The 27,137-nt window shown below is 38.6% G+C and overlaps 1 protein-coding gene across 6 annotated transcripts; it reads left to right on the top strand.

Annotated features, from left to right (window-relative positions):
• Positions 1 to 40: 40 nt before the first annotated feature.
• Positions 41 to 26,105, top strand: LOC131156433 (epimerase family protein SDR39U1 homolog, chloroplastic). Of its 6 annotated transcripts, none has more exons than XM_058110120.1 (13): positions 41 to 314; positions 407 to 490; positions 6,902 to 6,968; positions 10,509 to 10,568; positions 20,279 to 20,397; positions 20,986 to 21,030; positions 21,175 to 21,253; positions 22,468 to 22,529; positions 23,153 to 23,255; positions 23,831 to 23,891; positions 24,321 to 24,391; positions 24,987 to 25,126; positions 25,709 to 26,105. In XM_058110120.1, exons 1-13 carry the CDS (start codon positions 255 to 257, stop codon positions 25,805 to 25,807), a joined length of 1,050 nt encoding a protein of 349 aa, XP_057966103.1. In that variant the 5' UTR covers positions 41 to 254; the 3' UTR covers positions 25,808 to 26,105. The 6 variants fall into 6 exon arrangements, with proteins under 6 accessions (XP_057966103.1, XP_057966102.1, XP_057966106.1 ...); XM_058110119.1 differs by having other exon boundaries at positions 6,893 to 6,968; XM_058110123.1 differs by lacking the exon at positions 10,509 to 10,568.
• The last annotated feature ends 1,032 nt before the right edge of the window (positions 26,106 to 27,137 follow it).

Below are 27,137 nucleotides of genomic sequence, written 5' to 3'. Positions count from 1 at the left end.
TATATATATATGTGTGTGTGTGTGTGTGTGTGGGGTAATTGTCCTAATGGATAATTGATATGGCTTTATTGGCTGCTGTGGTTCGAAATTGGACACGATTTCCAACGGCACGCAGACATCACACATTGTGAAAAAAAAAAAATGGTACTAAATGAACAGCGTCACTGCTTCATCAATCCTTACTTCCCCCACGAGCAGGATCAGACACACAGTCGAGCTAGACTCCATAGAGTTTCGAAAATCACACCCCGCCAATGGAGCTCTACAGCAGAGCCTTCTCTCCCAGCTCTCTTCACATTCCCAAGCCCTCGTCAGTGAGTACTTTTTTGCCAAATCCTCTCTCTCTTTCTGGGCATTCATTCAATTCATGCTCTGCCCATGAAATCTAACCCTTTACAATGTTTAGGTTTGTGGGACTGAGAAGAGATTTAGGGTTTGGTGTCTCAACAACGGCAGCAACAAGAAGAACGCCTCTGATCAATCTGAGAAGGTAAGATTTTTAATTTTCATTATGTGTATTAGACATTGCCCAGGGTTTATTTATTTATTGAAAAAATGCTTTAACTAGCATAGAATGTGATGGGAATGGGATAATAATTAAGACAAAATTCACTCAAGGGAAAGTCCACCTAACATGGTATAGGATGAGTAAACATTCTCAGGGTGAAATTTGAGTTTCCATGCTGTGCATTAATATATATATATATATATATATATATATATATATATATATATATATATATATATAAAGTAAATTTGCTGGGAATCCTAGCAGTTGAAGATTTGCGAATATCCGATTGTATGCGGCAATTTGGGATTCTTTAGATTATATTACTTGAATATCTGTTTGTATTTGATATTGTAGAATTTCCTTGATTTAGTATTTGAATTTGTATTTGAATTTGATAGTCTAGAATCTTGTTGATTTAGTATTTAAATACTTTTGAATTTGTATTTGAATTTGTAACAAACTATACCTTGTACAAGTCCTATATATAGGACATCTCTGCATCAATGTAAGTGTCCTACATTTTCTATATGGTATCAGAGTTCTTTCTCTAACGAGTTTTTTTTTTTTTTCCCTTCTCTTTCCTAATGGTCGTTTCTTCTGAATCCGTTGTTGTCACCACCCTAGACACTCCCGACAGCGACAACTCTTCTCTTATTGCCATCAATGCCGGCTCCCAGCTTCCCTTGAAGCTTACCCCTTCCAACTTCCCTTCTTGGTGCACCCAACTAATATCATTGCTCATTGGCTATGACCTTCAGGGCTATCTTGACAGTACAACCGTTTGTCCGTCATGAACCATTTCTCCCAGCACCTCCTCTACTAGTTCATCTTTTGCAGGTGTCTCTAATTCGGTTTTCTGGCGTTGGCTTTGGTAAGATAAGTTGATCCTCCACGCCATCCTTGCATCTATCTCCGAGAAGGTCATGCCGCTCATTGCCACTTCCACCACTGCTCATGATGCTTGGTCCAAGTTGCAATGATTGTACGCCTATCGGTCACGCACTCGTGTTATGCAACTTAAGGAGGAGTTGACTCTCATTTAGCGAGAGTCTCGCTCGGTCTCGGAGCATCTCCACGCCATCAAGGTATTAGTTGATGAACTTGTTGTAACAGCTGACTCTCCTGTCTCAACAGTCCTGTCTCAACAGATGACATTACTTTGTATGTCCTCAACGGCCTTGGCCCTAAGTACCGTGAGATTACAGCCCCTATTCAGGCACGTGAGACTTCTCTTACGTTTGAGGAGCTTCATGATATGCTGGTTGGCCACGAAAGTTACTTATGACGTGTTGATGCGTCCAATGCTGTCCTGGTTGCCACTGTGAACTCCACTCAGCGCCGCACTTCTGCTTCCACTTTCAACTACAACCAACATTCCAACCCTGGTTCCTCTGGTCAGCGTTGTTCCAACTCTGGTTGCAATAATCGTAAGGAGCAGTTTGGTAAGCCTCGGAGCATTTGTCAGCTATGTGACAAAGTCGGCCACTCGGCTTTAAGAGTGTAGTCTGTTAATTGTGCCGCTACAAATGCGTCCACCGACAAAAAGTGGCTTATGAATTCCGTTACTTCTCACAACATCACCTCCGATCTTGCCAATCTCTCTATTCACTCAGAGTATGATGGCACGGATGAGGTCGTCATTGGCAATGGCTCAGGTTTGCGAGTCACACATGTTGGCTCTATGTCTCTTCCCTCGTCCTCGAAGTCTTTTAAATTGACTAATACTCTTTGTGTTCCTAATATTCACAAAAACCTAATCTTCGTTCATAATTTCACTCGTAGCAATGATGTCTATCTTGATTTTTGCCCATTTTATTTTCTTATGAAGGATCAGAGCACGGGGGCGACTCTACTTCGCGGTAAATGTCAGGATGGTGTCTATCTAATGCCAATGGCGTCTTCCGCTAAAGTGTCTTTTGTTTTAGCACTTGTTGGTGAACGAACAATTGGTGAACGAACAACAGCCGACACCTGGCATAGACAACTTAGGCATCCGTCAAATAAAGTAGTTGATTTTGTTATTCGTACCTTTTCTCTACCAGTTGTGGTGTCTAGTGTCTCTTCATCTTTCGTTTGTAATGCTTGTCAATGCAATAAAAGTCACAAGTTGCCTTTTTCTTTCACTTCTCTTGTTAGCACTCATTCACTTGAGTACATTTATACTGATGTTTGGGGGCCTACAAATTCCACTTCGCTTGATTGGTTTCATTTTTATGTCTTGTTTTTTGATCACTTTACTAAATATTGTTGGTTGTTTTCCATCAGGTGAAAAAGTGATGTTTGCAACATTTTTTGTCAACTGAAAGGACTACTTGAAAAACAGTTTGGTTTTCACATCAAACACTTATACTCCGATAATGGGGGCGAATTTCAATCTCTTCGTCATTTTCTCTCCTCTAATTTCATTGGCTGGCTTACCACTACTCCTTATACACCTAAGCAAAATGGTACAAGTGAACGCCGACATCGGCACATTGTCGAAACTGGTCTCACCCTGTTGAGTCAAGCGAGTCTCCCTCTTTCTTATTGGTCCTACGCATTTCAGGCAGTGGTTTATTTAATAAATTGTATGCCCACTCCTCTTTTGAAAAATAAAAGTCATTTCGAATGTTTGTTTGGTCGTCGCCCTGATTACAAAAAGTTGCGTATTTTTGGTTGTCAGTGTTACCTATGGCTACCTTATGCCACCGGTAAACTTCAACCAAAATCTACATCTTGTCTCTTGCTCGGTTACTCAAGTTCTCAGAGTGCCTATAGGTGTATGGACCTTGTTACCTCATGCATTTACTTGTCTAAGCATGTGGTTTTTGATGAATGTGTTTTTCCCTTTTCTTCATCTGCCCATGTTGTTGTGCCTTCTCTGTTAGTTTCAGATGCTATGACGAATTCCAATGGTGCCTTACATTGGACGGATACCCTCCTCTCCTACCACCGTGACGAATAGTGCTCCTGCAGCTCCGGCTTCTTCACTCTCCCCTGCACCTTCTCCGCCAGAGGTAACCCTTTCATCCACCATACCTGCATCTTTGGCCCGGTCCACCTGTACTCATGGTATAACTACCTGGTATATGAATAATATTCATAGACCCAAACAACTTTACCTTGCTACTTGACACCCTCTTCCTCAACCTGTTGAGCACACATGTGTGTCTCAGTCCTTGAAAGATCCCAAGTGGCAGCATGCTATGTCCGAAGAGTTCAATGCGTTGGTTAAACATGGTACATGAGAGTTGGTTCCATTACACTCTAAAATCAAACTCGTTGGCTGCAAATGGGTTTTCCGTATCAAACAGAATCCTGATGGTAGTATTTCTCGTTATAAAGTCTGGTAAGTGGCCAAAGGTTTTCATCAACGGCTTGGCTTTGACTATAATGAGACGTTCAGTCTGTTGTGAAGCCGGTAACTATTCGGGCCGTCCTTTCCATTGGTTTTCAGAAAAATTGGCCCCTTCGCCAAATGGATGTTAATATGCGTTTCTCCATGGCCGCCTTCATGAGGATGTATTCATGGTTCAACCCCCGAGTTTTGTTGATCCTAATATGCCTTCTCATGTTTGCAGGTTAAAACAATCTTTATATGGCTTGAAACAAGCACCTCATGCTTGGTATAAAGAACTGAGTGTTTGTCTTCTTCAACTCGGTTTTCAGCTGTCTAAATCCGATTCTTCTTTGTTTACATACACGAGTGCTGATGTTACTCTCTATTTTATGGTATATTTTGATGATCTCTTAATCACTGGAAGTAACTCTGCTGCTATTTCTAAGATTGTTCAACCGCTCGTTCATCAGTTTTCTCTTAAGGATCTCGGTCCCTTGCATTACTTTCTTGGTGTTGAGGTGATTTCAATTCCCTATGGACTGTTCCTCTCCTAACAAAAGTATATTCGGGATCTCCTTTATCGCACTAAGATGGATGGTGCTAAGGCAGTGATGACTCCACTTGCCACAAAGGATCTTCTTCAGCTCCATGATGGCTCTTCTCCTGCTAATCTGACTGAATTTCGCCGAGTTATAGGAGCTCTTCAATATCTCTTTCTAATTCGGCCCAACATTGCCTTATTGGTCAATAATTGGCTCAATTCATGATTAAACCATCTCAGCTCCATTGGACCGCTGCCAAACGTATTCTGCAGTACTTGAAAGGTACTCTTCATCATGGCATCCTCCTCAAGCGCACTGGGAATCTCACTCTTCAAGGGTTTTCGAATGCTGATTGGGTCGGTGATAGGGATACCAGATCCTCCACCTCTGCCTATCTTATTTTTCTGGATGCTATATGGATCGGAATGTTGGGCAATGAAGAAACATAATATCCAAAAAGTAAAAGTTGCCGAGGTGAGAATGCTTAGATGGATGAGTGGTATAGCATTGAAAGATAAATTAAGGAATGAACATATTCGTGGTAAGTTAGGTGTAGCTCCTATAGAAGATAAGATAAGGGAGGGACGACTCAGATGATATGGACACTTGCAACGTAGGCCACATAGTGCACCTATGAGGAAGAATGACTTAATTACTGTGAGGGGCAGTAGAAAAGGAAGGGGTAGACCTAAAATAACTTGGGAAAAGATAGTGAGCAGTGATTTAATATCCTTGAATCTATTAAAAGAAATGGTCCATGAGTACATAAATTGGCGAAAAAGAATTCATATAGCCGACCCCACTTAGTGGGACTAAGGTTTGGTTTTTTTGTTGTTGTATTGTCCTATTTCATGGAGCACGCGCAAGCAGCGTGCTGTGGCTTGTTCCTCCACTGAGGCGGAATATCAGGGTCTTGGTTTCGCCACCTCCGAACTTGTTTGGATTCACTCGTTGTTTCAAGAACTTGGTATTCCGATTCCTAATCCCCCACATCTGTTTTGTGATAATATTGGTGCTTGCCAGTTGAGTCTTAACCCTGTTAAGCATTCACGAATGAAGCATATCGCTATTGATCTTCATTTTGTTTGTGATCTAGTTACAATGGGTTTTGCTGTAAGTCTCTCATGTTAGCACCTATGATCAACTTGCCGATCTCTTAACTAAGGCTCTATCCCGTTTCAAATTCCACTCTCTGTGCTCCAAGATTGGCTTAACTGATGGCACGCCTATCTTGCGGGAGCGTATTAAGGAAATTTGCCGAGAATCCTAATAGTTGAAGATTTGCGAATATCTGATTGTATGCAGCGATCTGGGATTCTTCATATTGTATTACTAGAATATCTATTTGTATTTGATAGTCTAGAATCTAGTTGATTTAGTATTTAAATATTTTAAATTTGTATTTGAATTTGATAGTCTAGAATCTCTTTGATTTAGTATATAAATACTTTTGAATTTGTATTTGAATTTGTAACAAACTATACCTTGTACAAGTCCTATATATAGGACATCTCTACATCAATGAAAGTGGTTCTATAATTCATTCTATTCTTAAAAATAAACATTCTACGAACCAAACATCATCTTAGTTTTGCTTAACATGATAAAGAGTCTGATTAGCCTTCGCACACAATGATGTGATGTTCTTTTGTCTTTACCTGTCTTTCTTGCCAATAGAATTGTCTCCATATTTATGTTATTTGGAATTCTGAATTCCTATTATTTTCAATTTCTTTATTTCTCACAACATTATAGAATTTTGTAAGCTCCCTCACAAGTCACATGGTGCTCAGAATAATATTTAAATTCAATTCAACTCATTTAGGAATCCATTAATACAAATTATAATGGATATAATTATAATTGAACTCTTTTTGTTTGTTTTGCAAATGGAAAAACATTTTTATTTGTTTACTCTTTTAAATAATAAAATAAAATTATCCCCCTTTTAAAATAGCATTTAAAGAAAGATTTATAAATTGGGGGTGATATTGGTATTTCATTTTCAATTCTCACAAGTTTTCGCGGAATCCAACCATTATTTTGTTAGTTAGATTACTCTTACAAAATATACAATTTTTTATTGTTATTCTAGCTAGCTCTATTTCTATTTTCATCCCAAGCACTTGATTAAACCAAAAATGAGAATTAAAATGGTGTGATTTGCAATCCAAGTAGTGAATCAATTCGTTCTTGCTTGCTCATCAATGGAAAATAACATTTCAATTACATTAACCCAAAGCTGAAAAAAATGCATGACTAAATTTCAGCATTGTGTGAAATTTCTATCTTTGCTCATTTTGGTAAGTTTGGTCTCCATGTTTCTTTCCCCTGCTTAAAATGGCATATAATGTGGCCATTTAGCATAAATGTGGCCCAACAATTGGGATTTTAGCGAAAAACCTCTTGGACCACAGGTGTAGTGAGGCATTAAGGCACTAGTTATTAACAATTCAATTCATTATAGTTCAATTATTGGTTCATTAATGGTTTCTACTGATCTTTTGCAGTTTGTTGTAGGAAAACCAGATGATTATAGCAATAACCGGAGCAACCGGTTTTATAGGTAGAAGATTGGTGCAACGGCTGTATGCAGGTCATGGTCACTCCATCTAGACATAACTCCATAACACTATGAACTAAGAACTATTATGCAGTGTTTTTGAGATCATTTATACAATTATATAAATAGAAAGGGGATTCTTCTACTTTAGTCATTTAGTGTCCATTTATATATTCTCCTATTATATCCCTGTATAAATATTGGTCAAATAGTAAATTGAGTGGAAAATATGGAACAATTCAATGACTAATCCATAAGTACTTATAACTCATTCTTTAGTTGCCACTTTTTAACTTGTTAAAATATCCATATGCAAATCCTAAATTTCAATTAAAAAAATTGTTATCTGTCTTTGTATAACAGCTTAAAACAATTTGTTGCAGGCTAGAGTGTAAATGTTAGAGATGTAGAAAAATTTATAAAAGCAGCAAAAAAAATGTTAATTAATTCTATAGAAAATCAAATGAAGATATATTGTGCGCACGTGTGCTTGATTGCTAGTATAATCCTATGTCAATCTTGGTACTTCATCTTAGATTACAACTTTGTTTTTGTAAAAGACATTCTTCTAATGTATCAAGATGCACTACTAATTTCTGACTTAAATCAGAGGCTTTGAGGTCTTTCATTGTATATGCATTATTTGCTTTGTAGTTCTTGATTAGTTGGTGTTCTGAGTGTTATGCTTTAACTTACTGTTGTACTTGACTAACATACACTTTTTCTGCTAGTTCTTTGGTTCTGGATGTTCTTGATTTGTCCACCCCTGCATATTGTATTCCATGCATTTTATGTTTGTATGTGTCTATATCATGTTTTCCTTCTCCACCATTCTTATCTCGTTGCATCAATTTTTTTTGTCTTTGTTGTTATGGAAATTTTCAGCATTATTGATGGCAATTAGTGTTGGAGTGTAATGAAAAGACATACAAGCACTTACATTGATAGGGGTTGTCCCTTGATTGGTCTTTGCTTTGGAAATGTTCTTGGTAGAAGATTGAGCTGATGAGATCCATACTTTGGGTGTACAATGTTTTTTTTTTTTTTTCGTTTTTCAGATAGTTGGTGAACTTCTCTTCATTGCCCTAAAAAAATACTAAATGGGTACTGTTGTTAACTGAGAGATTCCAAAACGTGATATAGCAATTGGTATTCTTGTATGCTATTATTTCTTCTCTTCATTGCCCTAAAAAAAGACTAAATGGGTACCGTTGCTAGCTGAGAAATTCTGGAACGTCATATAGCCATTGGTATTCTTGTATGCTATTATGCTCCTTTGGCGACTTATTTTGTATTAGATTGGTTTAGCTATAATTTTAGAGACATTTTGTGTAGAACCATATTGAAATGGATGAAATTGATCTTGCTTGAGGTTGATATGTTTCAGGGTGGAATGCTAGACAAATGGAGGAAATGCACTTCAATACCTATATGCAAAAATAAAGGAGATATTCAAAATTATAATAACTATCATGTAATTAAACTTATGAGTCATACAATGAAACTGTTGGAAAGGGTAGTTGAACAAAGATTAAGGTTATAAATAAAGGTCTCAAAAAATCAATTTGGTTTTATCCCCGGGAGATCTACTACAGAAGCTATATATCTTTTAAGAAAATTAAAGGAAAAGTTTAGGAAAAAGAAGAGGCATGGTATTTATTGACTTAGAGAAAGCGTATGATAGGGTATCTAGGGAATTTCTATGGTGGGTTTTAGAGAAGAAGAAAATAAAAATAAAAATACGGGTGTATATAGTTGGTGTAATGATATCATTAAGGATATGTACGATGGTGTAATGACTAGCGTTAGGACTATAGGTGGAGAGACTAGGGAATTTCCGATCACAATAGGTATACATTAAGGATCTTCTTTGAGCCCTTATCTTTTTGCTTTAGTAATGGATGAATTGACTATGAGTATCCAAAATGAGGTTACATGGTGTATGTTGTTTGTAAATGATATTGTCTTGATTGATGAAACTAGGGCTGGAGTTGAATATAAGTTAAAATTATGGGGAAAAACTTTAGAATCTAGAGACTTTAGGATAAGTAGAAATAAGGCAGAATATATGAAATGTAATTTAGTTATAATAGGAGGAAAATTGGAGAAAAAAGTTAAACTTGATGATGAAGAAATTAATAGCACTAGTAGATTTTGATACCTAGGGCAACAAACAAACCGAGCTGAGTTGAGCTGAACTTGAGCTTAAAATTTTTGTTCGAGCTCTGCTCATTTAGCATTTACATAACTCGAGCTTGGCTCGAGCTTGACTTGACTAAAGCTTGCACAAACTTGCCTCAACTGAAACTCATTTCAAACTAATAAACAAACCAAACCACTAACTAATTAAATTAATTGATAATTAAGAAATATAATATGAGAAAAATATATTTTAAAGTAAAAAATTTAAAATCAAATATTTAATGTGATTTATATTGAGTTTGTTCACAAGCCTAATATCGAGCTAGTTCATGAGCTCAATATCGAGATTCGAGTGAGTTCACGAGTTACTAAATAAACTAATAAACGAGCCGACTCGCGAGCTATTAAGCTGGCTCGCGACTTAAATAAGCCTGTTCGCGAGCCTAACAAGCCGAGTATAAACCAGCTCGAACTTGGCTCATTTAAATTCAAGTTCAAGTTCAGCTTGTTTAACTCAATAAACAAGTTCAAGTGAGCTATTATCAAGTCGAGCACCGAGTGGCTCACGAGCGGCTCGACTTATTTGCAGCCCTATTAATACCCTTGATTTATTATGCAAGCTGAAGGAGAAATTGAAGATGTGAGGCATAGAGTTAAAGCAAGTTGGGTAAAATGAAGAAGTACTTCGAGTGTATTGTGCAATGGTAGAATACCTTTAAAATTAAAAAGGAAGTTTTATAGGACGACTATAAGATCAGCCATGCTACATGGATCAAGATGTTGGGCGACTAAGAAACACCATATCCAAAAAGTAAAAGCTTTTGAGATGAGAATGCTAAGATGGATGAGTGGTATAATGTTAAAATATAAATTAAGGAATAAACATATTTGCAGTAAGTTGCGCGTAGCACCTGTAGAAAATAAGATAAGGGAGGGATGACTCACATGGTTTGGACACTTGCAACATAAGTCACATATTGCGTTAATGAGGAAGAATGAGTTAGTTATTGTAAGGAGCAGTAGAAGAGGTAGGTATAGACTTAAAATAATTTGGAATAAGATAGTAAGGATTTAGTATCCCAGAATTTGCCATAAGAAATGTCCATGGTTGCATAAATTGGCACAAAAGGATTCATGTAGCTGATCCCAACTAGTAGGACTTAAGGCTTGGTTTGTTGTTTGTTTGTATAAATATTTGCTTCCTAACTCTCAAGTTGGCTTGGTTTATTGAAAGTATTGACCTAGCTTCAGACCACTGGGTTTTCATTTTTAGTCATGTTGTACTCAATTATACATCATGTTTATTTCTTTGTTCGGGTTGTACTCCCCAAGATATCGACTTAGAACCACATAGTAGAACTTAAGGTTTTGTTACTATTTGTGACTAATTCATCTATAGATCTAACTGTAATAATTTTCTGTTTTGTGTAGATAAACATTGTGTTCGTGTGTTGACACGGTCTAGATATAATGCTCAATTAATTTTTCCTGGTAAGAAGGTAATCGGTACTATTAGTTCTGTGTCAGGCTTTAGAATGAGTAAGCTTTTCCACAAGTAATTTAACATGACGATTTTTTTATTTTTTCAGTGAGAGATTTGATATATGTATAATTCTTGTAGTGATTTTAATAATAATAATAATAATAATAATAATATGGCTCTGTATGTCACGCCCCGAACCTCGAAATGGGACCCAGGGGTGAAAATAATAACCTAACCTGTCTCTGTATCAATTCGAACATACATGATACGATACAATAAATGGGTCCGACCCCCTGAGGTACACAGATGCCCTATACACATACACATACAAATCCATACTCATCAAATACGTAGCGAAATATGGTCTTTTAATACATATACAGTATCATACCAGAGTCTATACAAGTTAGGACAAACATTCCCATAATACAAACATTCTCAGGTGTCTACAAAACCATCCCGACAACCCGGATACCAAAACTTGTACCTAACAGGTACTAGTAGTAGCTATCGACACCCTCGCTTCTAGACGCTAGGATGCTAATTACGGCTACCTGAAGGACCTAAAAAACATTGTATGTACATTCAGAGTGAGACATCTCTCAATAAGGAAGAAACAGGTTAAATCAGTGTGTGGCATACCAGTGTTATTTTATATACTTCATAACACTATAAAATACGATACAGTTCGAAACATTTCCATACAGTTTCATACAGTTCTAGTATTTTCACAAAATCATTCCAGTACATACGATACCCAAAACAAACGGTCAGTGTCGTCACACTAGCACGCAACTACACAAGGTCACCTTAGTCTCATAGCGATTACATTGCTACATATGCAACTATGCTGCGATGACCGAGGCCCACTGTGATTACATTGCTCCATACGCAACTACACAAGGTCACCTGAGTCTCACAACGATTACATTGCTACATACGCAACTACACTGCGACGACCGAGGCCCACAGTGATTACATTGCTCCATACGGTGTAGAACACACCCATCGGTGACCAGCCGGAACTTACTGGTGATATTTCACACCCCGGATATAGAGCCGGCCACTCTCGCCCACGGTAGTTAACCGATACATGGCGTAGAGTATGGTAATTAGCCGCCACATAGCTGTTTCGGCATACGGTAATTAGCCGCCCCTAGCCGATTTTACAAAACCTGAAATCATTTTGGAACTCACGTTCCTATACATTTCAGCGTACGGTAATTAGCCGCTACATAGCTGTTTTACAAATACCTGGAACAAAGACATACAACCATACATACCACACTTATTTGGTTTACGGTAAATCATATCATTTTCCATTTCAAGTATACAATTTATGCAAATATAGATAACAGTCATCTCAATAATACAGTTTAAATAAAACGAATGGTTTTCCAAACAAAGTAGAGATGATACCCGAAATCCCCAAATTTTCCCGAAAACTGTAACCCGAAAATCCCATATTTTACCCGATAGATTTTCCCAAATAAGTTACCAAAATATACATACGATCGTAGCCTATAAGCTTACTGATCTTGATTTCGAAAATAAACTGATATAAACTAAATTCTGTTACCTTAACCCGAATTCCAATTACAAGCTCTACGGTCCCCAAAATTACGAACCGAGACTCCAAAACCTACAAACCACAGCACAATACATACTTACAATTTGTATTGCTACACATATACTGAATCAAAAACGAAAACAGAGCCTTACCTCGATTTTAGCCCGAAACCCAAAATCGCTCGAAACGAGATTCCGATCCGTTAGAAATGTAGATAATCCTTCTCTGATCCTCGCAGTAACGTTGAATTTACGAATCAGGCAACACACGACGAAGAAATCGAGGAGAGAGAGAGAGAGAGAGAGCTTCGAGTTCTAGAAAGAGAGAGAGAGGATATTTGAGATTACTTAGCTTAGAAGCAATGGAACTGATATTTATAGCCCTTGACTTGGGTGGATTCGTCGACGAATTGGCGTCCTCGTCGACAAATCCGCCATTAGCTTCGTGGACGAGACGGTGGCCTCGTTGACGAGCCGGATATTTCCAATTCCTTCGAGCCTCTCGGCATTCCCTCGTCGACGAGCCTCTGAATTTCGTCGACGAGGAGCCTTCAACCTTCGTCGACGAATGATGGCCTCGTCGACGAAGTCTGCCCAATTATCTTTTTACCCTTCTTTCAATATTAACCCACATACTACGGTTCGGGTTCTTACAACCTCCCCTCCTTACAAAAATTTTGTCCTCGAAATTTGCAATCTCTTATTACGAACACATTCATACTACTACATACCTACACCCTCTGAGGTGAAACAGCGACCATTTATACGCAGTCCCTCATGATACATATACACACTCTAAAGAATACGGCAGCCATTTATATGCAGCCCCGTTACAATACATACATACATACTCTAGAGAATACGGCGGCCATTTATACGCAGCCCCGTCATGATACATACATACATACTCTAGAGAAAACGGCGGCCATTTATACGCAGCCCCGTTACGATACATACATACATACTCCCTCATTTATGGTGGAGGAATACCATGGTTACATACATACGTGTCCTCGGGAGTTTACAATACAAAAGTACTCTTCCAGAGACTAGCCACCAAATACAATATGATAACAGAGGATTACATATATATATATACATACTCATACCACCCTGCTATCCAACTACTACTCAGAACAACTGCGGATACTTCCGGCGTATTTTCATTTCTAGTTCCCAAGAAGCTTCTTCAACCTCGTGGTTTCGCCACAATACCTTCACCAACGGTATTTCTTTGGTATGAAGCTTCTGAACTTTACAGTCTAGAACCTGAACAGGTATTTCCTCATACGCTAAAGTATCCTCAATTTTCAACTCATCATAACTGATAACATGAGATGAATCCAACACGTATCTTCTTAGCATGGATACGTGAAACACATCGTGGACCCTCGAGAGTGCTGGGGGTAGTGTAACTCTGTAGGCTACCGGACCCACTCGCTCAATAACCTCGAATGGTCCGATATACCTCGGGCTCAACTTGCCATTCCTTTCGAATCTCATCACTCCCTTCATCGGAGCGATTTTAAGGAATACTTTACCCCCTACCTCGAACTCCAACTCACGGCGGCGAACATTCGCATAACTCTTTTGCCGGCTTTGAGCCGATCTAATCCTCTCCCGAATCAAACCTACCTTCTCAGACGCCTGTTGCACGAGTTCAAGTCCTAAAACCTGACGTTCACTGACCTCATCCCAATACAAAGGAGATCGATACCTCCGACTATACAAAGCCTCGAACGGTACCATCCATATACTAGTCTGGAAGTTGTTGTTATAGGCAAACTCTACTAGTGGCAGAAACTGAATCCAATTACCACCGAAGTCCAATACACAAGCCCGTAACATATCCTCCAAGGTCTGTATCGTCCTCTCCGACTGTCCATCAATCTGGGGGTGGAACGTTATACTAAAAGTAAGCTTTGTCCCCAGTGCTTCCTGCAAGCGCTTCCAAAATCGAGAAGTAATCCTTGGATCCTGATTTGAAACAATGGACACCGGCACTCCGTGTCTTCTCACTATCTCATGCACATACAGGTCTGCTAGCCTATTCAAAGGGTAGCTAACCTTCGTCGGTACAAAGTGAGCAAATTTCATCAATCTGTCCATAATTACCAAAATAGCATTCTGCCCGTGAAGCGCTGGCGGCAATCCGGTAACAAAGTCCATGAAAATGTGCTCCCATTTTCATACCAGAATAGGTAAATGCTGCAACGGCCCTGCGCGTCTCTGATGTTAAGCTTTCACCTGCTGACACGTCAAACATTGCTCCATAAACCGGACAATATCCCTTTTCATACCACTCCACTAGAAGGACTCGCGCAAATCTCGATACATCTTCGTACTACTCGGATGTACCGTATACAGAGAACAATGCGCTTCCTCCAGAATCGTCTTTCTGATCTCATCGTCGCTTGGAACACACAGTCTGGTCCCAAATTTCAACACACTTCTGTCAGAGATGTTAAAATCTGCAACCAAACCCTGCTGCACTTTCTCCACAATCTCAGCTAACTCCGCATCACTAGGCTGCGCGGCTTTAATACGCTCAAACAAGGTCGGCTGGATTACCAAGCTAGCAACGAAAGTCTGATGATCACCAGACACCAACTCCACACCAAGGCTTTCCAGATCTCGTTTGACATGATGCTGAGCTACAACTGCAGTTCATGCTGCATGCTCTAACTTCCGACTCAACGTATCTGCTACCACATTAGCCTTTCCCGAGTGATAACTGATAGTGCAATCGTACTCCTTAATCAACTCTAGCCACCGCCTTTGCCTTATATTCAGCTCCTTCTGCATGAAAAAGTACCTGAGGCTTTTGTGGTCAGTGAAAATCTCACACTGAACACTGTATAGATAGTGTCGCTAGATCTTCAAGGCATAAACAACAACAGCTAACTCTAGGTCATGCGTAGGGAAATTCTTCTCATACTCCTTAAGTTGCCGAGAAGCATAAGCTACCACCTTACCGTGTTACATAAATACACATCCCAAACCCTTCAAGGACGCGTCGCTATAGATCACAAAACCCCCATTCTCTGAAGGAATGGTCAATACTAGAGCAGTAACCAGCCGGTGCTTTAACTCAAGAAAGCACTGCTCGCAATCACTAGTCCAGTCAAACTTCACCCCCTTCTTAGTCAATCGTGTCAGAGGTCCAGACAATTTAGAGAAACCCTCCACGAACCGACGATAGTAACCCGCTAGTCCCAGAAAACTCCGAACCTCCTGCACACTCTTCGGTCTCGCCTAGTCAACTACAGCTTCGATCTTGCTAGGATCAACTGAGACACCGCCCTTAGACATTACATGGCTTAAGAACGCAACTTGATTCAATCAGAACTCACACTTTTTCAGTTTGGCATACAACTTCTTTCCTCGTAGAATCTGTAGCACCAACCTCAGATGATTCTCATGCTCTTCCCAACTCCTCGAGTATACCAGAATATCATCGATGAACACCACTACGAACTGATCCAAGTACTCATGAAACACCCTGTTCATCCGATCCATGAACACTGCTGACGCATTGGTCAACCCAAACGGCATAACCAAGAATTCATAGTGGCCGTATATGGTTCGGAAAGTAGTCTTCGCTACGTCCTCAAATCTAACCCTCACCTGATGATACCCTGACCGTAGGTCGATCTTCGAAAAGACCTGCGTTCCCTGCAACTGGTCAAAGAGATCATCTATACGAGGTAAAGGATAGCGATTCTTTACAGTTACCTTATTAATCTCACTGTAATCAATGCACATCCGCATCGACCCGTCCTTCTTTTTCACAAACAATACTGGAGCTCCCTAGGGCGAAACACTAGGTCGAATGAATCCCCTGTCCAGTAATTCCTGTAACTGCTCCTTCAACTCCCGAAGTTCTACTGGAGCCGTCCGATACGGAGCTTTAGAGATTGGTGCTTTGTCAGGCAGCAGCTCTATCGTAAACTCCACCTCACGATCCGAAGGTAAACCGGGTAAATCATCTGCAAACACATCCGGGAACTCGCTGACTACCCGAATATCCTCGAGTCTCAACTCACCCCGCGGCGGTTCTTGCACACAAGCTAGGTACCCCTGACATCCATCCAAGAGTAGCCTCGTCGTCTGTAGTGCCGAAAGAATCTATGGAGCTGGACGCACACACGATCCCACAAATTCGTACTCCTGCTCCCCAGGAGGTCTGAAAACTACTGTCTTCCTACGACAGTTGATCACAGCATAACTGGAGAACAACCAATCCATCCCCAGAATGACATCGAACCCCAACATGTCGTATACTATAAGGTTCGCTGGTAGCAGTCTCCCCTGGATCTCCATTGGGCAATCCTCCAACAACTTACTACAGATCGTTACACTCCCTGCCGGCGTAGTCACAGACAACATCTCATTCATCGTATAAGTTTCAACCACACACAACTTCACAAAACTAGCAGATATGAATGAATGGGTTGCCCCCGAACCAAATAAAACAGCAACTCTATTCGAAAGTAGTGACATGGTACCTGTCACCACGTTCCCAGTGTGTTCCGCATCTGCTGGAGTTAGTGAATATACCCTCGCCGGAGCGGTGGTTGCCTGGTAGTTCCCCCGAGGCATATGATTGCTCCCACGGTTCTGGCTCTGTGCAGGCATAACCCTCCTCTGTTCCTGACAGCTCTTTGCCATGTGGCCTGACTTGCCACAGTTGTAGCAGACACCCCAGAATGGCTGACATTCGCCATTGTGCCATTTACAACACTTGGCGCACGGTGCGGAGGATATATCCCCCTGATAACTCTGCCGCTCGGTATTTTACCAATAACCGAAACTGCAGCTCTTCTTCTTCTTCCATTGTCCCTGTCGAGGACCACTTTGAGGACCAGAAGATACTGGCCTCTTCCCTTGATCCTGCACTACTTCATCTCCCCGAAGGTCGGTCTCAACTATGGTAGTTTTATCCACCAGGACAGAGAACTCACGGATCTGCAGCATCCCCACAAGACGGAAGATGTCTTTCCTCAGACCCCTCTCGAACCTTCGAGCCTTCTCGTGCTCATTTGGAACTAAGTACGGCGCAAATCGAGATAACTCGATAAATCTGACAGCATACCTCTGCACCGTCAAAGTTCCCTGCGTCAATCCCGAAAACTCATCAGCCTTCGCATCCCGAGTGGAGACCGAAAAGTATCTCTTGAAAAATACCTCCTTGAAGCGGCCCCACGTCATATCAGATGGACCAGCTCTCTGCCTCTCAAGCAGACTCACTGCCGTCCACCATCGCCCTGCCTCCCCAGTCAGCTGGAAGGTAGCGTACAAAACCTTCTGCTTCTCAATGCAGTGGAGGACTTCCAAAATCCTCTCGGTTTTCTCGACCCAATCCTCCACCACTATCGGATCAGGTCCTCCCGTAAAAGTCGGAGGGTGCATACGTGTGAACCTCTCGATGGTACACCCCACATCAGTAGGAGAGCTCTCACGTCTCCTAACATTCCGCCTAATTTCTCGGATCACCTGTCTCGCTAAACCACGAGACAAAGAAGGAGACTCATCGCTCGCCGTCTCCTCAGAGCCATTCTCCAAGTTATTATCCTTGGGCTCCATTCTGAAAACAAAATAGGAATCGGTTAGAATTCTTATATCGTACACAATTAACACAGTCATAGACCTAATCATGTCAGCTATTAGTTTCACAGGTCTAAGCCTGTCCCGTCACACTGACACGAATCCATCAATGATCTGCCCTGCTTTTACTGGAATCGTCATTCTAGGAAAAACACGAATTACAGTCGACAAATCCCAGTCTAGCAACCAAACAACCCTTAACCAACTCTACCCATTTCCTATATCCTATACTCTGGTATGTACACAATAGATACACCTAACCAATTCTACAAGATCTAACAACCTGATTAGCTCTGATACCAAGTTGTCACGCCCCGAACCCCGAAATGGGACCTAGGGGTGAAAATAGTAACCTGACCTGTCTCTGTATCAATTCAAACATACATGATACGATACAATAAAAAGGTCCGACCCCGTGGGGTACACAGATGCCCTATACACATACACATACAAATCCATACTCATAAGATACGCAGCGGAATATGGTCTTTTAATACATATACAATATCATACCAGAGTCTATACATGTTAGGATATACATTCCCATAATACAAACATTCCCAGGTGTCTACAAAACCATCCCGACAACCCGGATACCAAAATTCGTACCTAACAGGTACTAGCAGTAGCTATCGACACCCTCGCTTCCAGACGCTAGGATGCTAATTACGGTTATCTGAAGGACCTGAAAAACATTGTAAGTACATTCGGGGTGAGACACCTCTCAGTAAGGAAGAAAGTAGGTTATATCAGTGTGTGGTATACCAGTGTTATTTTACATACTTCATAACACTATAAAATACGATACAGTTCGAAACATTTCCATACAGTTACATACAGTTCCAGTATTTTCACAAAACCATTCCAGTACATACGATACCCAAAACATACGGTCAATGTCGTCACACTAGTACGCAACTGCACAAAGTCACCTGAGTCTCACAGCAATTACATTGCTATATATGCAACTACGCTGCGACGACCGAAGCCCACAGTGATTACATTGCTCCATACGCAACTACATAAGGTCACTTGAGTCTCACAGAAATTACATTGCTACATATGCAACTACGCTGCGACGACCGAGGCCTACAGTGATTACATTGCTCCATACGGTGTAGAACACACCCATCGGTGACCAGTCGGAACATACTGGTGATATTTCACACCCCGGATATAGAGCCAGCCACTCTCGCCCACGGTAGTTAACCGATACATGGCGCAGCATATGGTAATTAGCCGCCACATAGCTGTTTCGGAGTACGGTAATTAGCCGCCCCTAGCTGATTTCACAAAACCTGGAATCATTTTGGAACTCATGTCCCTATACATTTCAGCATACGGTAATTAGCCGCCACATAGCTGTTTTACAAATACCTGGAACAAATACATACAACCATACATACCACACTTATTTGGTTTACGGTAAATCATATCGTTTTCCATTTCAAGTATATAGTTTATGCAAATATGGATAACAGTCATTTCAATAATACAATTTAAATAAAACGAACGGTTTTCCAAACAAAGTAAAGATGATATCCGAAATTCCCAAATTTTCTCGAAAACTATAACCCTAAAATTCCGTATTTTACCAGATAGATTTTTCCAAATAAGTTACCAAAACATACATACGATCGTAGCCTACAAGTTTACTGATCCTGATTTCGAAAATAAACTGATATAAACTGAATCCCCTTACCTTAACCCGAATTCCAACTATGAGCTCTACAGTCCCCAAAACTACGAACCGATACTCCAAAACCTACAAACCACAGCACAATATATACTTACAATTCGTACTGCTACACATATACTGAATCAAAAACGAAAACCGAGTCTTACCTCAATTTTAGCCCGAAACCCAAAATCGCTCAAACGAGATTCCGATCTGTTAGAAACTTAGAGAATCCTTCTCTGATCCTTGCAGTAACGTTGGATTTACGAATCAGGCGACACACGGCGAAGAAATCGAGGAGAGAGAGAGAGAGCTTCGAGTTCTAGAGAGAGAGATAGAGGATATTTGAGATTACTTAACTTAGAAGTAATGAAATTGATATTTATAGCCCTTGACTCGGGTGGATTCGTCGACGAATTGGCGTCCTCGTCATTAGCTTTGTCGATGAGACGGTGGCCTCGTTGACGAGCCGGATATTTCCAATTCCTCCGAGCCTCTCGGCATTCCCTCGTCAACGAGCCTCTGAATTTCGTCGACAAGGAGCCTTCAACCTTCGTCGACGAATGATGGCCTCGTCGACGAAGTCTGCCCAATTACCTTTTTACCCTTCTTTCAATATTAACCCACATAGTTTGGGTTCTTACACTATAAAAACAATTTACTTTGTTTATTTGAGCAATTACATTTGATTTAAAAGCTCCCATACAGAACTTCCAAAATTCTTGATTATTTACTTTGGTATGTATCTCTTTTACAATTTTGAAGCTCTTATTTCCTGCTAAGGCTGGCTGTTTTGCATTTTATTTACTAGAATATTTTATCATAATATTAAGATTCTTTTCTTCTTTGTCTTGGAATTTATAGCCAAAGACTTTCCTGGAATTGTGATTGCGGAGGAGCCGGAGTGGAAAGATTGTATTCATGGTTCCGATGCTGTTGTAAATTTGGCAGGAGTGCCAATCAGTACAAGATGGTCTTCTGAGGTTGCCATTGAGTATATCAGATTGCCTAAGTTTGATTTTCGACTATGCTACCTTCAAGTTACAATAAATGGGTGCTCCATGGAATATGCTTTGCATTATTTTAATTGTTGCCTGCCTTTGCAGAACTCACAATTCTTGTGTCCACTATTATATGATTCATATTAGCATGCCTTATGGATCAATACTGTTAAAAATATGGAAAGCAATTTATGTGCAAGATTTTGATAGATATTGTTTTTTAAGTATCAGTATTTGGAAGTGTATTGTCCTCCGTCAAGTTATGTAATAAATTTATCTATATGTGTGTATTCAAGCATTTCCAAAATTTTCCCTTCTCAGGAGCAATTCAATTAAATGTTTTGGCCATTTTCCATAATTTTATACTTCTACAGTGATTTTTCAGAATCTCATTTTATAAAATGTATATTACTTTCTACAATACAAATTTCTTGTCTTCCTTCATTTAAGTTTCACTGTATTCTAATGAGTTGAACATATCAGTTTTTTGCCTCTCTAATAGAACAGTGTCATTTTGTGTCTACCCCGTAAACTCAGAGTTGATTTGTTGATTTCTTATTTTTGCTGCAGATAAAGAAAGAGATAAAGGAAAGTAGAATTAGAGTCACCTCAAAGGTTAGGGTTCATTTTATTCTCAAATCTCAGCTTACAAATTATGAGAAACAACAATTATTTTTTAATTTTTTAATCTTTTGTGTGCGTAAAGTTTGAGTTTGACTCTCCTCTTTCCACAACTGATCATTTCACTCAACTGTGAAGGTTGTAGGTCTCATAAATGGTGCACAAGATGAACTTCGACCTACAGTTATGGTTAGCGCAACCGCTGTTGGTTATTATGGTATGTACCTAATGCAGACTTCTCTGCTCAAGTATTATCTCATCTGACAATTGAATAGAATGGAGATAACTATTTAATGCTTCTCTTAAAAGAATGTCATTTATTTATGCCTAGGATCACTAGACACACTAGTTTTCACTCATTGATGCACATTACATCAGCCATATTGCCTATTGCAACAAATCCCTCCTCTATATTTATAATAAAATGAAAAATAACTAAAGAATGAAAAATATTCTTTATGCAATATGCAGAATGGCATTGCCTTTTGTTATAGTATTGCTAATCTATTCATAATTATACTGTTAAAGACACAAAACAAGCTGCAGTTATACAACATGCTTAACTCATGTTCTGTTCTAATCGGTTTCTGTTAAAGGAGGATCCCCTAAGATCGCAAATTCTTTATGGCAGACTGTAAATTATTGCAATAAAATTAGTAATTAAGGGCCATTATTGCTTTATACAAAGCATGCTGTATTTGATGAGTTCTTAATGTGGCCATTATTGCAAAAAGTTAAGGGCCCATTTAGTTGTGAAAACAGTTTTCATTTTCCATTGTTGGTTTTCCAAAGGATCATATGTCAGCTTACTTTTTAGTTTTTTAAAATTTGTATTAAAAAGTAGAAAATGAAGGATTTGTTTGGTTGTTGAAAATGGTTTTTCATTTTTCATTTCTAGATTTCTAAATAACAACAAAATTGCACCTTGTCCTCTTATTTTCCAAAAATTACATAAGACATTAGAAATGTAGAAAGCAATAAAAAGATGTTTTCCAAATTTCCTATACAGATTTAGGAAATTAGAAAAAAAAAAATGTAGTATCTTTTTATAATTGTTTGAGAAAATAGAGATGGAAAACAAAAATATTTTCACAAATGAATAGTGCCAAAGCCTTCTTATTGTTTTTCATTTTAAAAAAAAAAAAAAAATATTATGTAGCAAAACCGAAAAATAAGCTGGTTTTTTTGGAAATGAATCACAACTAAACAAGCCCTAATTTTTTTTGAATGATTACCTGTTTTCCAAAAGCTATTGTTTACCCACACCAGAATATGGTTGTCTCATAAATAAAGGGTTGAAAGTCTACTCTTCATAGCTGAACTCGTGCCTATTCATCCCTTTTAAGTGAGACAGTCAACGATGAAGCTCATTTTACCCTGAATATGAGCACCTTTAGTTTCTGTAGGATCTCATGTTTAATTTTCCTTCAGGCTCCAGTGAGACACAAGTATTTGATGAACAAAGTCCATCAGGAAATGATTACTTGGCTGAGGTAAATGCAGTAATAGTTTCAATCTTTGTTAATGAATGGATTCATTAGCTCTTTGGAACTTGATCCCAAAGAGAAGAATTGAGGGGGAATAAGAAATATTTTGTTCCGACTAGATTATAGTTTGATTCTATGTCATTCATAGGATTTGATGATTCAATCAGCTCTATGATAAACTAGTTAAGATTCAAATTAACTTACTATAATAACCAGTTTTCTTTTGTTAGCTGAAGTTATTTAAGATTCCTTTTGCATTTTATGTTCACCTTCCTTGCTTGGTCAAATTTTTTATAGTGCAGCAACAGCAGCTGTGAAGCTTGATGTGCTATTTAATCTAAACTAAGTCAACCTCATCTTTATAAAACTCTCTCTCTATTCAAAATTACTTGTTTTTTATTCCATGCTTTTATTTTTGGCATTTCAGGACAATAATAAAAACTTGTATTGCCACATGCCACCTGAAAGAAAGAGAGAAAAGGGAAAGGGCTGGGGGGTGGGGTGGGGAGGAACGAACTTATTCAATTTTCATGGCATGGATTAGTTATTTGTTCTTAGTCTCAACATTTCTACTCACAGAACCTCCTCATTTCTGTTCAAAGTTTTGATTATGAAACTTGTTCTTATAGGTTTGTAGAGAGTGGGAAGCAACAGCCCTTAAAGTTAATAAGGATGTTAGATTGGCACTTGTTCGTATTGGTGTTGTTCTTGGAAAAGATGGTGGTGCTTTAGGTTTGTTTTTTGTCTTTTGAACTCTTACGCACTGTATGCTTATAGACTTCCCAATATGCTTTATGTGAAATTATTACCATTATATATTTATGTGAATCAATCAAGTTCAACTTCTGTGTGGCCCTTAGATGAACTCATTCAATAAATAAACTAAAGTAATCATTTGTTTTCATGCTCAAAATTATCATTTATTTTCATGGCCAATCATGAAACCAAATGATTATTCTGATATTGTTATTTCTTAGGCTCATGAAGAGGCCATACTAGACTTAGACTTGATTTGATAGACATAAATTTAGCTTCAATAAGAATCATAAGATGCTGGGTGAGCAGAATGGCAGAAAAGATGACCTAGTGGGACTTGAGGCTTTGTAGCAGCTGTGTTGCTGCTAATTTTTTTTTTTTTTTCATGTTTAGTAATGTCATATTGTCATGTCATCTATGCCACCATACTTGGTTGCATGCTTGCATCTTTTCTCTGTATGAAGAATACATATTCAAATTTTGCGGCTGTTCATATATTAAATGCTTGATTCCAGTTATCCCTGCTTACTGACGTTTATGAACATCTGCAGCTAAGATGATCCCACTCTTTATGATGTTTGCTGGTGGACCTTTGGGCACTGGAAGGCAATGGTACTGAAACTCAGTCTATCCTCCATAAAAAGTTACCGTGCGACACTTGTCTGCTACTTTGCATTTCACCATTAGCATTTCACAAGAAAATTGGCTTTATTTATTGCTCTCAAGAAGAAGAAAAGAAATTCCAAACTACTGACTTGACTCACCTGAACGTCATGATCCATCATTTTGCTTCATTGAGCTAGTTGTCTTTGGGTTTGTGTTTTTGGTGATCCTATCACTGTTTTCCTTTTTGTGAAGGGAGGACTTCTTGTTCTTGTTCTATTTTCCTTCTTTGTTGCATCTTCTTTTCCATTCTAATACAGTTCTTTTTTTTATCAAAAGAAAAAAAAAGGGATATATGAACTATGTTAATTGGTTCATGTTCCTTTAGCATTATCCTTTCCTCCATAACAAAGAAATCATGTTCTTACTACCATGTAGGTTTTCCTGGATTCATTTGGACGACATTGTGAACCTAATATATGAAGCATTATCCAATTCTTCTTATCAAGGTAATTTTGTATTCTTAAATTTACAAGTTTTTCTCCTCTCTGATTCTGGACAAATCAAGGGTAGTCATATTATTGGCATGAAACTTCGTTATTGGCTAGATGTTCTCTCTGCCCATATCTAGTTTTTCAGTTTCAATAATTTTGCAAGCTCATGGAAGCGAGTACTGAGCTAAAAAATGGTTTTTATGTAACTAGCCATTGAATATAACTGTTATTTGGAAATTTGATATATGGATTTTCCTTTTTTGAGGATTGGAACTGCAGAAGTCGGATAAAATGTTAGGTTGCTTTTGTCCATCCACTTTTCTTCCTTTTTTCAGCACACTGCAGTTGTGTAACTTGCGTTCTTCAACCTAATAAACCGTTTGGATGCTTACAATTCTTTCCAATTGCTTGATGATATTTCTTTTCAATGTGACTTGTTTACTTTATTGCTTTGATTTTTGTACAAACGTATGATTATTTTGTGTGCCATACACGATTCTGTTGTTCAATAGGTTACTAATTGTCAGGCATCTATTTCGTTCTTTTTTATAGTTGGACTATCAAACTTGTTTATTGCATTTTTAATCAAGTTTAGTAATTTTACTGTCAGGAGTGATCAATGGAACTGCACCAAACCCCGTTCGACTGGCGGAGATGTGTAACCATTTGGGAAATGTCTTGGGTAGACCATCATGGCTGCCTGTCCCTGACTTCGCAATCAAAGCAGTCCTTGGAGAAGGTGCTTCTGTGGTAACCTCTCTCTCTCTCTCTCTCTCTCTTGTTTTGGGCCCTGGGACAAGCAAGGTGTCACTTGAGTGTTTATTAGTCATTGTAAAACTCACTAGCTATTGTCAACGTGTTTAGCTTACTTGCCTCCCTCGCTAAACACACATTGTCAACGGAGGTGTTAATGAATTGCGTAGATTCAATGTTTACTGTTTGCTTGCCATTGCTTTCATGATTGCCTACTGTTTCCGCTGCCATTTGATTGAATGCTAAAGAAAGTTTTTCGTAGATGAGTGTTGGTAAACGATAAAATGGCTAGTTAAGCAAGAGCCATATGATCCTTTTCACGAAGGTGTGAAAATAGTCAGCCTATGACACAGGGCAATGTGTTTTCTTTCAGCGATCGCATGAACTGTGCCTTCGGTGCATTTGCTCATATTCGGGCCTTCATATGGAAGAGGAAATGGGCAGATTGTAACTAGACTGCCCCCTTTTGGGGTCATTGTATAAGCTGTATTATTATTGTATCCCCAAAAAATATTATTAAAAAAAATGCGAACCACATATTTCTGAAGCAAGTAAAGTGATGAACAGTTTGTATTGCAGGTATTGGAAGGGCAAAGAGTGGTTCCTGCTAGAGCCAAGGAGTTGGGTTTCCTATTCAAATACCCATATGTCAAAGATGCTCTAGAAGCCATCCTTTGATCTGGCTTGTTTTCAAAAGCTAGTATTGGTTTCATTGTTTTTTTAATGTAGGTTCGGTTGTCTGAATGTTGAATTGGGCACCCGGACCCAGAGTTTCATCTTCATGAGTTTGATGTAAATGCCTTAGGGCCATGGAATGCCCAGGTTTTTATGTAATTGCTTGATATTTTTGTGAGTGGAGACTCAAGTCTCCCTTTCTCTTGGGTATTTCCAGACTTACTGTACATATTCATTTTGGTCAATACATTTACGTTTAGTGATCGAAAAAAAAAAAAAAAGAGAACTTGTGGGTTACATATATTCTTTATTCTTTTTGGATCCAAGCTTCTTCGAAGCACCTAGTTTGTTTTTAGGAACCATAGCAAGATTGAGATCGAAATGGAAAATTGTGGTTCTGTTGATTTCTTGTTTTCTATTTCTTATTTTTTTTCTCCTTTCCCCTCGTTAGCACAATTATGAGCTGTGATTGACAGATAATTATAATGTGCTCATGTCACTAATCAAGGTTGTTTGGATTAAAAATTTTCATTGAAAAAAGAAAAAGAAATTAAGAAGGAAACTCATTTTTATTATATTTTCTCTCTATATTAAATATTATCAAAAACAAAAATTTATTTTAAAATGGTTAAAAATTTTAAAAATCAAATATACGTAACTCATAAAATCATTTTTTTATTCATTAATTTGGCATGTTTTTTATATTCTTTCTTACTTTTTTCTATAACCAAGCATAAAAAAATGGATTCCTATATATATATATATATAATTTTTTTTTTTCTTTCCCTAAAATTTTTCAAGTTCCTAAAAGAGGCTCAATGATGTGGGCTTGGAACGGTTCAACCAGAAATAGTACTATGGTTCTCCATCGGTAATGTGTTTGGATAATTAAGTCGTCAAATATGAGAATTGAAAATGTGTTCGAATAATTTAAAATTTTAAATTTTTTTCCCCTCATTTATGGCATTTGGGTGAACCTGGGGATGGCCAAATAAATAAATGAACAAATGAATGGGTGGCCAAGTGTGACTTCAACACACAAGCACCGTTGCTGTTGCTGGCATCAACCCATCATCATTTTTGGTGCTACCAAAATAATAATAATAATCTCTATGTTTCGGCATGCCACAGTTGATGATTAATAATTAACAGTTAAACAATGACCACGAAAGAACTTGAAAATACAAATATATATTTTTAAATATGGTCAAAAACAAATTTATTTTCATGTCTCGAATTAATCGTCAGAGAACTTAGCCGAAATATGACCAACTTAATCATTTTTCTCACTTCATCAACTGTTCATTTTTTTTTTCTCCTTAATATGTATTAA

The sequence above is a fragment of the Malania oleifera genome, chromosome 5 (assembly GCF_029873635.1).
Source record: "Malania oleifera isolate guangnan ecotype guangnan chromosome 5, ASM2987363v1, whole genome shotgun sequence".
NCBI classification, from domain to species: domain Eukaryota; kingdom Viridiplantae; phylum Streptophyta; class Magnoliopsida; order Santalales; family Ximeniaceae; genus Malania; species Malania oleifera.
Note: the sequence above shows the minus strand (reverse complement) of the source record. Positions and strands in the feature narration are given on the sequence as shown.

Excerpts from the sequence above, each read along its gene's own strand:
- LOC131156433 (XM_058110119.1), top strand. The coding sequence starts at position 255 with ATGGAGCTCTACAGCAGAGCCTTCTCTCCCAGCTCTCTTCACATTCCC. Across the intron at positions 10,569-20,278 it reads TGCTCAATTAATTTTTCCTG|CCAAAGACTTTCCTGGAATT; the intron begins GTAAGAAGGTAA and ends TGGAATTTATAG. Across the intron at positions 22,530-23,152 it reads GAAATGATTACTTGGCTGAG|GTTTGTAGAGAGTGGGAAGC; the intron begins GTAAATGCAGTA and ends TTGTTCTTATAG.